General features: G+C 38.3%; 1 protein-coding gene across 9 annotated transcripts in view; it reads left to right on the top strand.

Moving 5' to 3' along the window:
- wnt5b (wingless-type MMTV integration site family, member 5b) overlaps positions 1–12007 on the top strand; it is a 312897-nt gene that overhangs the window by 160989 nt on the left and 139901 nt on the right. For all 9 annotated transcript variants that reach the window (XM_058772671.1, XM_058772670.1, XM_058772675.1 and 6 more), the window contains one exon: positions 9143–9290. In XM_058772671.1, the coding sequence (XP_058628654.1) occupies positions 9143–9290 (148 nt within the window). The remainder of the gene's footprint in view (positions 1–9142; positions 9291–12007) is intronic.

The raw sequence follows: 12007 nt of genomic DNA, 5'->3' as shown, positions 1-12007 counted from the left end.
CTCTCTCTCTCTCTCTATCTCTCGCTCTCCAGCTGATGTGATCCAGATGGCTGGGTGCTGTCAGTCCAGGCGTGTGTATGTTCCCAGAGGAGGCTGGGCCAGAGGAGATAGGCAGGGGAGAGCGGTGTGTTTGTGTTTGGTTCAGGGATGTGCTGGCCACCCTTTCGCTGTGCTGCTATCAGCACTAATTAAGCTCGGCCTGTCAGCCTTCAGAGCCGCTGATAAGAGCAGGAGTGCTATTGAAGAGAAGGGGTCAGCGTGTGTGTATGCGTCTCATTTCCACATATTTTTTTTTCTCAGTCATTGTTTACAGAACTCTGTCATCTCTTTTTGTGTTTAATAAATAGTGATAGAACAATATATTGATTAGTTTGATCAAATGTTTGGTCATTTTTTAGATTTATATCATCGCTTTGGATCATATTTGCTGAATGAAATCCAATGCTTGTTTCTTAGGGGTGCTGATTGCAAAAACAGTGCCTTTTTCACTTAAGCACGTCTCAATTTTGTAGTATTTTTGTTTCTGTCAACTATTTGTAAGTTGAACAAGTCTTGTATTATCCTTTAATAAGCTGAAAAAGTCCCATGAAGATATGATCCACTGAGCCTGGTTAGAACTATCTATGCTGATTTCTTTGCCGATTTTCATGTGTGTAAATGATTCTGTTGACATTTTTACACCTTTTCCTGATTTCCACTTTTTCCTCCACTACTTTGCAGAGTGCAAAGTTGAAGTTAAATGATACATTTTGAATACTACTTTACAAAACTTTTGGCATTTGACTGCATTTGTTATTTTGAAATTTCATATACTTTTCATATATTTTTAAATTCATATACACTATCAGAAATAGGTACAAAAGCTGTCACTGGGGTGGTACCTTTTTAAAAGGTACGTTTTTGTACCTATTACGTAATATGTACACTTAAGTACTAATATGTACCTTTAAGGTACCAAAATGGACACTTTAGGTCCAAAATACGTACCTTTTTAAAATGTAGCAGTAGTCAGTGACAGCTTTTGTAAGTTTATTTCTAAGAGTGTATATAATTTGACAGATCTTCATTATTATTTTGTGGAAAACCTGAATGTGATAATACAATTTTTACTGATATTTTCCAACTCAGCAACATCAGATCAGGTAATATTAGGCCTTTTTAGCAAATTAGCTGAAGAGGGATTTTTTTTCTTTCTTTCCTCACATAGATGCTGGACTGTGAATTGATAGGATATATAATTCAGGCAGGTTGACTTTTTTTTTTTTTTTTTTTTTAAAGCATTTATAGTACAGTCCAGAAGTCTGTCCACTAGTAAAAATGCATTTATTTTGCATTTTATTTTTTATTATTAAAATATATATTATTAGTATATAATGCTTTATTTATTTTTTTATGTTTTTATTTATAATTTTTATTTTTATAGTTATGATTTTTTAAATTATTATTATTTTGACTCCCAGATCTTCAGTAGTGCTCTCTGACTTTATTTCAGTATTATATTTTATTACTGAAAAAGACTGATTGATTGATTTGATTGATAGATAGATAGTAACAAATAAAATCTGCGCAACCCACCTCCTGTTGTTCTTTTTTTGGGACCCACCAGTGTAAAAGGGAGAATTTCTCATTAACATTCCCCACAAAACCACATATCAACGATAAAGATGCTCATTTAAAAGATCTCTTATATTGCACTCCTCCTCCTAACACACACAAGCTTTTTCTCCAACGCTCTTGACTCTGACAGCAGGCTTTTAAATTCACATTTGGTGTCTAGGAAGCCCTCGTGCCAGATATGATTCAGCATGTGTTTCCAGGTGTCTCGCTTGTTCCAGTTCTGTCTCTCTTGTGGATCCGCATGCAGTCACTCAAGCGCTGCTATTCTGTATAATACAAGATTAATACAGCTATTACTGTGTTCAGGAAGTACAAAACCCATATTTTCAGATTGCTTACACACCGGAATTTATAGCTTTTGGTGAGTCAATATTAGCTTTAAAGGCGCAAGGTTGTAGATTTTTCTGTAATGTTTCATGGTGCCCGTCCAGAGAGGATGTGCAGCACAGGCATCCTCTATAATTCTCCAGTATAACCAGCGTTCCAGTACCAACTCCAAAAGCAGCGGATGTATCTCTCTTTTTTTAAGCCAGTAAAAGCAGCCACCAAAGGTCCTCTGTGCCCCGGGGGTAGCAATGAGCGGTGAACGTTCAACATATTTCTCCTCACGTCTCTTCCATGATACACACACGCACCGAATGCAGAACTGACACCATATTTCTCTCTCTCTCACATTACACACACACACACACGCATCCCTGGAAAAAGGGCCTAGAAAGCCGGGCTGTGGCTCAGGGCCAGGGAGTGATGGAGAGTTAGGGTTATTTTTATTTTTTTAATGTGCTGGGGCTCCTCCAACACTCAGTTTGTTTAACGCGGCTGGCCTGTATTTTATTTTTATGTGCTAGATCAGGCAGTATCAGGTAGGACTTAGTACTGATGGATTCGGCTGATAACGTTCTCTGAACTCTTCCCTCCCTGCTAATGGTGTCCTCTGAATTCCTCTCCTTCAAATCAGCAGCCTGCAAATATTGAAGTGTTAAAGGAATAGACGTTTATATTACAGCTTAGATACTGCATAGATATGCGTCTGTGAAAATGGAAAAAAGTCCTAGTGATGATGTTATTTCTGCTGTAAAAGCAGCTCTGTGATTTTTGGTTTGGTCTTAAGATTGTGGTTGTTTATGAAATGTTACTTCCATCTGTCTTTCAATCAATCTATCTTCCCATCCATTATCTATCCGTCCGTTCCCTTCCTATACTGTGCATGTATGTCTTTCTGGCCATCAATCCATCAACCTAACTTTCTATTCATCCATCCATCAGTCCATCCACCTAAATTTCCATCCATCCATCCATCCATCCATCCAGTATTTCTCTATCCATCCATTGAAATATATTTCCATCCATCAGTCCATCCACTTTAATTTCTAGCCATCTAGCCATCATGTATATCTCCATCCATTTATATATATTTCCATCCATTAATTTATCTGGCCGTCCACATCTCTCTCTCTCTCTCTATATCTATCTATCGATCTATCGATCTATATATATATATATATATATATATATATATATATATATATATATATATATATATATATATATATATATATATATATATATATATATATATATATATATATATATATATATATATATATATATATATATATATATATTAGGATGCACCGAATCCAGGATTCGGCCGAATATTGGACTTTTGACGGGTTCGGTTTCTGCCGAACCTTAAAAAAAATCCACCGAACCCTTAGCTTGCATTAAGCGCTACACTGGTCAACGCCACGCCGCTGAGTACGGGAAGGTGTTTAAGGTGGACCGTTCGAATGCAGTATATGTGAGAAAGTGAAAATGGAACTCGTGAGCAGAAAGAGTGTTGTTTGGCAGTACTTTCAGTTGAAAGAAGGCGATTCAAGTCGAGCTACATGTTCAATTTGCAATGCCGATTTGTCTCGTGGTGGCAAGGACCCCAAACAATACACAACATCGCCGCTGTTAAAACATTTGCGTATTAAACTTCCGAAAGAATACGAGTTGTGCATGAAGGAATCTACAGACAGCAGCCAAAATGCAGCAACTATATAATTATATCAGGCCAACAATTTTTCGTAATATTTGGCTACTGTTCTAATCGCAGCCTATACTGTTATAAACAAAACAATCGCCTACTATCCATGTTTGAGTAAATGTTCAATAACGTTAATTTCAGATTTAATTCTGATTTAAAAAAAAAAAAAAAAAAAAAAACTTTTCTTTGCAGTTGCACTTTTATTGAAAGGTTTTGGTTTTACTTGGGGGTAGCCTACTTTATGGGATTATAAATCTAAAAGGCTAATATTTTGGATATTGATTGGATCCTGGCATAATGTTGCCTATTCTTTTTTTAATTTTTTTTTTCAGTTAAAATAAAATAAAATGAAAAATACACTGCTGTTGACGTTGTTTACTTCATTAATGTGTTTACTGTGTTAATGGTCTGAGGATGGGAGTAGGATTCGGTATTCGGGTTCGGCAGAATCTTAACCAGTGGATTCGGTATTTGGCAGAACCCCAAAAATCTGGATTCGGTGCATCCCTTATATATATATATATATATATATAATATGTATGTATGTATGTCTCTCTGGCCAACAGTCCATCCCCCTATATTTCTGTCCACCCATCCATCTATTGATTCATCCATCCAATTAATTTCTTTCCACCCATCAATCCATCCATTTCTCTATCCATCCAAGTATTTCTCCATCAATATCTCTATCCATCCATCCATTCATATATAAGTCTAACTATCTAGACTTAGCGATGTTGTATTATATCAATTATATTCTTCACACAGACTTGCTCTGAAGTTAAAATGAAGATAGAATATTGCAATATTTTGAAATATCCCTTTTTTTCTTTCCATTCATCCATCTGTCATCATGGTATTTTGTCCAAACTTTGCTTCACATTCTTTGTGTTTCCAAGAAGCTTATCTCTCTTCCAGAGTGGTCACGGTTGAGGCAACCATTAAAAATTTTAAGCGCTGAAAGTAGCTCGACCTCAGATCTGCATTCGTTTAACATTCCTCCCTCATTTTGCCATCATTTACGTCCGGCTGTCATCATACAGTAGGAATGGCTGTGATAAGTCACGTTTGGGACCCGCCAACCCGGTCATTCCTGGCGTTCTGTGTGATGTTTCCTCTCCGGTGGCTTAACCGGCACAGTGCGTCCCGTCACGAGCTACCATAAATCTCCCCACCCCCTCAGCTATTCATTATCTTTCCACTGGCGTACACACCCATAGAAACAGAACCGATAGAGAACAGAGGAGGATGCGTATTTTTAGGCCTGCTCGAGGACTCCTGAGAAGAAAGCAAGGGGCTTAATGGAATGCAGAGTGCAGAGAGAGGAAATTGAGTGTTGAGGGAGGTGATGAGATGCGTTGATTGATGGGCTGCTTCTCCTCTCTCCGATTGGCTTTGTCATGGTAGGAGGTGATTGGCCACTTGACCTCTTAGTGATCAATATGAACTCTTTCCTATCTCTCTCAGAACAAATGTGTAGGGGCCCATTGTGTCCCTGTGCTACTGATAAGAGGCTTTGTCTTCTTTTAGTACAGAAACACAAGCTCTGCCTTGCTGTCTACTGCCTACATAGGAGGACGCCTACTAAGGTAGCATCTTAACCCAAATTAAAGTGGCATATTTGGTGCACTTCACATAGTCAGCAAGTCTGTGTGCCACACAAATAAAGCTTTGTAGGAGATTTAACTCGGCTATTGATTCCAATCATCTTGTTAAGTCATGACTTCAGGAATACGTTTCTGGGACCAAGTGTCTACTCGTTTTAATTGAGAATACTATCTAAACAGCCATTTATATATAAGAATTAGGACCTGGAAACAGAGACAAATGACGTCATACTTAACAAGCAGATAGAGTCTGGTGTTAGCATGTTGCTAACTTAGCAATACAATAGAATGAAACAACAGAGCACACAAAAATAATGGGTAATATAGTCTTTTTTTTTTATTTGATTTGAACAATTTTTAGCAATGCTTTCTTGCTAGTTGTTTTGAAGACACTTGTGGTCACCAAGGTAAAACAGTAGTGTGAAATATTGTTACAATTTGAAATGACTGTTTTCAATTTTAATACATTTTGACGCAATTTTTAATACATAATACTTAAATGCTATTGTATATGGTATTGAAATGGTAGTGTAAATAAAGTATTCCTTTACATTCCTCCCCTCAAATCACGAGTTTTAGAGGAGGAGGAAGTGGGTCACGACTATAGTCATCACTTTCCTGTGACCCAGGCCTCTTCTCTCCCTGTGGCCATCTGTGATATCAACATACCCAGTATATGGGAAAGATTAGATCACCGAGGAAAAATCCCATCCTTGTTAAAAGATTAATCTGAGGAGACACGTGCGCCGGGAAAATTTGATACACGGAACAATTCCGATTCGGCCTTCTCTTCTACTTAAGACCAACACCTATCTCTCCCTCATTTCCTGTGGTTGGGAAACGTGGGAGAAGGCGTCATGTTATCATGACCTGAATATCGTGTGCGTGAGTGTGTGTTTACATGGATGTGTGAGCATTCTCATCCATCATTTCAGACTCCTTATCCTCCATATCCCAGCGCACATCCCTCCACTTCCTGTTATTTGCCTCTCCTAATGCTGCCCTCCCCAGGCTTCTGTTTTCATCTCATCTTTCGCTTTGATTTTTATTTTTAGCCAGTGCCGTCCTCATGAATTTTGGCAGGTCAGATACACTAGGGCTCATCGGGACCAGGCAGGGAGGTTATGGAGCTGAAGGGGAAGTTCCTTTTTGCCCAAAGTAAACTGACTCACCTCAGGGGCAGCTGCTGCCTGTGGTCTGAACCTGACCATAATGAGCATGGCTAGTCAGGAGGTCAGTGTATTAAAAGGCCTCTCTGACAGGACATGTTAGTGCTCAGAAGCCTCCTGGAACATCACCAGCTTTCATTTTATTAGTTTGCGCCAGGACACGGTGGTTTTTACAGACCTGGGTGGCCCGTGTGTTTGTGGGATACATCACATCTCCGTTGCTTTTGATGGTCAAAATGACAGAATTAAGAGTTGTATGGCAGCCCATGGGTATCGCACCGTGTGTATGTGTGTGTGTGTGTGTGTGTGTGTGTGTGCTACTGTCAGGTACACAGGCTTCTTTCTACAACTGTGATGTCACGCTGGATAGAATCAGGTCAGCCAGCTCCTCCAAGGAACCGAATAGAACACAACGAAACAGACAGAATGAAAAAGAGAGGCTTTGCCAGCTATTGAGAATCTGATAAGAGAAAAAGCTAATTCCTAGTAAACCCAAGATGAAAATGGAAAGTTGCACCCTTTCAGTTAGAAGAACAGAGGCTTGAGTTTATAAACAAGTGCTGCATTTTAAGGCTTCTGATGCAATTATACTAGCCAAATTCATGTCACATGCACCTTTACAAAGAGGACAATCCCAGAATGGATTGTGAACTCAGTGGGGAATACAACATGACAGACAAAGCGAGAATGGACTCTGTACATGATTGCTTTAGCCGCATTGGCCACTGCAACTTATTACTATCACGCTGTGTTTTAATATAATATGCTAAAATATTATGTTTACTATAGTATACAATATATTTTATTATAATATAATAAGTTGTAATTGACAGTAATTGTGTGATTGGCTACTTGGGCAGTTCGCTATGGTAGAATACTTGCATAGAGCACATTTTAGCGAAAATATGTGGGCAGTTGGCATGCATAGTCTATTATCAATTTGAAATATACTTAAAATCCATTAATTATTAAAAATGATCAGGAAAGAAGTTAAATATTATTTGTACTTTTACTCAAAACTTGTGTGAGCTAAGTATATTTATGCTTATGCCACCACATTGTTAGCTTGAGTGAGCTAAGTATTTGTGACCCTGGAGCACAAAACCAGTCTTAAGTCGCTGGGTTGTATAGCAATAGCCAAAAATACATTGTATGGTCAAAATTATAGATTTTTCTTTTATGCCAAAAATCATTAGGATATTAAGTAAAGATCATATTCCATGAAGATATTTTGTAAATTTACTACTGTAAATATATTAAAACATCATTTTTGATTAGTAATATGCATTGCTAAGAATTAATTTGGACAACTGTAAAGGCGATTTTCTCAATATTTAGTTTTTTTTTTTGCACCCTCAGATTCCAGATTTTCAAATAGTTGTATCTCGGGCCAAATATTGCCCTGTCCTAATAAACCATACATCAATGGAAAGCTTATTTATCCAGCTTTCAGATGTTGTATAAATCTCAATTTCGAAAAATTGACACTTAAGACTGGTTTTGTGGTCCAGGGTCACATTTATGCTTATGCTATCACATTGTTAGCTTAGCAACATGCTAACACCAAACTCCACTTGTGCACTTCATGTTAGAAGTTCTATTTTTATTTTGCTACCTACATAGTGTTCCAGATCAATCCCTAATGAGGTTCTGTTTCAGTTAGCATGCTACCGTAGAAGGTAACCATCTAAGAAGACAGTAGGCAGCGAGGCAGCTCACTGGGTTTTGGAAAGGATCCAGTGAGTTTCTGTATATAAGAGGTCATAGAGAAAATTAGAGGGAGGAAAAGAAAGAGAGGCACAGGGAGGATGTGTTTGACACACACTTCACCACTGACACTCTAGCACACGTGGCTAACGCTAACCCTAAGACATTCTCCAGTCCACTGCCTCTATTTGTCAATACATGGGAGGCTTTGACCATCTCAGCTGCCGTTATGAGCTATTCGTCCTCCCTCTCACTCTGTTACCGCAGATTTGACCTAACATGACTCACTTCCTGAACCAGCTGCACTTGATTGATGGCCAGAATTAATTATTTGTGGTGCTTGCTATCTCTATCACATCATTTATATACTACAATTCAAAAGTTTAGGGTCAGTGAGGGTCAGAAGATTTTATTCTATTCAGAAAGGACATTTGACATTTAGAATGTTACAAAAATGCTATTCTTTTGAAATTTTGAAAATCAAAGAATCCTGAAGAAAAAAAAAAAGTGTATCATGGTTTCCACAAATCTATCAAGAAGCACAACATTTTTTAACATTGACAAAAAAATACTTCTTAAGCATCAGATCAGAATATTAGAATGATTTCTGAAGGATCATGTGACTCTGAAGACTGGAGTAATTCAGCTTTGCCATCAGAGGAATAAATTACATTTTAAAATATATTCAGAGAGTAGTCATTTTAAATTATAATAATATTTACATTTTATATCAGTTTTTGTTTTTAAAATTTTTTTTATGAAATAAATGCAGCCTTGGTGAGCAAAAAGACATCTTTCAAACACATTAAAACACATTAAATCTCAAAACTTCCCACGCCATTTGCATGCTAAAAAAACAGTTCACCTAGTAAACACCCTAGCATTATGAGTACCACAGATCAAGGGATTGTCATGAAGAATTAAGTGTATTTGTGAATAGGATGTATCTGTAGAAAGCATTGTCCAAAGCTGTTTAAATACTAACTGTGCGTGTTTTCTCCTCCAAACAGGCAGGAGGCGCTATTGGCAGCCATCAGCGAGAAGGACGCCAACATCGCTCTTCTAGAGCTGTCGTCCTCAAAGAAGAAGAAGACTCAAGATGAGGTGGCTCTGCTGAAGAGGGAGAAAGACCGACTGGTACATCAGCTTAAACAGCAGGTGAGAACAAACAACAGGCTGGACGTCGACATCCCAGACCAAGGCACGAGGCAAAACCATAGACTAAAATGAACACAGACCTCAGTCCTCCTAGTTTCCTAGTGGAGTTCTGCAGCCTCACCCACAGGAATTACATTGGTGAAGCTTAACCAGACATTCGTCAGCCTAAAAAAAAAATAGTCCCACCTCAAAGGGACAATTTAGACTTTATAGCTCAAGTAACAAACATTTTAGTTTCACTGACGAATTGTGTTTTAACCCAAATAGCCTCACTTTTCTGCTTTTGAACTCCCTGACTCTCTTAGCCTCCAGGCTCTCATTGTGTTTTACTGTAAAAACACTTTACGTTTGTTTTTACAGACGAGTCAAAATTATCATGCGTCATAATTGAAAGCATGCCACAGATGCTGTCCATAGACATTAAAGTTGACAATAACCCGCAATATTCTCTTAAGAGGGGCATGATTGTGCAGAAATATAAGATCACACAGGATATCCTGATGGTGTGTTCATAGTATCGGTAACCAGCTGACCTTGCTGTCGTAGTTCTGTTCAGCAGTTCAAGGAGAGGCTAAAGAACATGTTCTGGAGAAGACATGTTGGGAATGAGGTCCTAGAGTTTGGAGATGCAAACAGGCTACAGATGTCTGGCCGCAGACCCGTCAAGAAGGGCAATTTTAGGATTATTTGACTCCTCCTCCAGGTTCCCACAAACCACCTGCGAATACATGCACACTAGTTTAAACAAACACAGACTACACTGGTGTAGATACAGTTTTCACTCAGAAATTGTTAGTAAATTTCACAAATAATTACACTGTAAAAAAAAAATTATACGTTTTGCAAGAAAATATTATTTGTGACCCTGGACCACAAAACCAGTCATAAGGATCGATTTTTTTGGAAATTGAGATTTATAGATCAACAAATAAATAAGCTTTCCATTGATGTATGCTTTGTTAGGATTGGACAATATTTGGCTGAGATACAACTATTTGAAAATCTGGAATCTGAGGGTGCAAAAAAATCAAAATATTAAGAAAATCGCCTTTAAAGTTGTCCAAATGAAGTCCTTAGCAATGCATATTACTAATCAAAAATTAAGTTTTCATATATTTACGGTAGGAAAGTTACAAAATATCTTTGTGGAACATGATCTTTATTTAATGTCCTAATGATTTTTGGCATAAAAGAAAAATCAATAATTTTGACCCATATAATGTATCGTTGGCTATTGCTACAAATATACCCATGCAACTTGTGACTGGTTTTGTCACATTTCAGTCATTCTACTCAGCTTGGTTTGTTTCTTGTCATTTCTTTTGTAATTGTCCATGAAATTTACTAGCAATTTATGAGTGAAATTTTCTTTCAATGTGCAAAGAATGGTACTTTCGAATCTTAGTTTAATGCAGTGTAGCTACCATTCATCCAGATGAGTTTTGTACACCAATTAAAATGCCCATGTATTTCCCATTCTCGTTTCCAATACAAACCGGCCACACGCATGTGTACCAAACCCGGCGGCCACAGAAAAACAAACAGAGCAGGAGGACCAACACGCACATCCTCACTTTAGCTCCATTCATGCTCACGGGCACATGCTCGCGCCGCTGAAAAACACCCCTCCCTGGCTGTTTCTCTGAATGACAGGCTATCAGCGCGTTGCATAGCTGCAGCATTCCACAGGAAATGGGTGTCAGTAGTGCAGATAGCTGTGGGGCTCAGCTCTCACCCACAGCCCTGAGATCAGGAGGGCAGCCGCGTCCCCCTCCTGCTCACTGTCAATCACAGCGGGGGGGAATTTGGTTAAGAGCCGGTCAGAGGCCAGTTGCTCTCCTGACATACTAATGGTTGAGGTCAGCGATAAAGGTTGCACGCGGTGGTCCTAAATCAGGTCTTTTTGAGCAGCTTTACTTCAGGGTCAAAGTTAGGAGCCAACATTGGAAAGGTTAAGGACCCTCAGTTCACCTGTCCCTCGTGGACACGTTTTTCCGCCCTTAATTCATAGCATTGCAAGCAGTCGTTTGGCATTATTTGTCATTTATAATCATTAAGATTGCAGTTTCTGTTCTGTGGGAAATGGATGGCCGTAACGAGCCTGAAGGTGTTTGACGTGGCCCTGGGGAAGGGCGAGTGCTGTCTACCGTTGCAGCCTCTGGATTAGGTTTGGGGATCAGGGTCATAGGGTTTGACTGACAGGGGATGAGTGTGACATAGTGGTACATAAATGGAGTATTTTTCTTTCGGTTTTTGAAGAGTCAGATGTGTGTAAAGATGCAGGGCTTATAATGGCTCGGAGGAGAAAATTCCTGGTCATACTTGTCAAGTCTTGTCAAAAAAGAAATGGTGTCAAAAGTGTGGCCTTGCACCATGTCATAATCAACTGCAGTGTGATAGTGTCAAATGATGCAACGAGTGCATTTAACAAAATATATCGCGTCCATACTACTTTTTGTCCTAACCAGCTTTGATTAGAAGTTTGAATGAATATTTACATTTTTACTTCATTTTTAATATAGGTTTTCCCAAAAAATATGTGTTGGTTGGTCTCTAAAGAATAGTTAATATTTATAATGGACAGCTTTCATAAAAAGAAAAAAAAAATGTTTTACTCCTTTTACTGAAAGTATTTTTATTCAGAAATTACTAGAATTATGATTTTATTTTTTCCATAATAATTTAAATTTCATATGTTAAAAAAATGCTTGACACTA

This window comes from Onychostoma macrolepis, chromosome 04 (genome assembly GCF_012432095.1).
Source record: "Onychostoma macrolepis isolate SWU-2019 chromosome 04, ASM1243209v1, whole genome shotgun sequence".
In the NCBI taxonomy this organism is placed as follows: domain Eukaryota; kingdom Metazoa; phylum Chordata; class Actinopteri; order Cypriniformes; family Cyprinidae; genus Onychostoma; species Onychostoma macrolepis.
The sequence above is the reverse complement of the archived record's forward strand: the minus strand, read 5'-3'. Positions and strand labels throughout refer to the sequence as shown.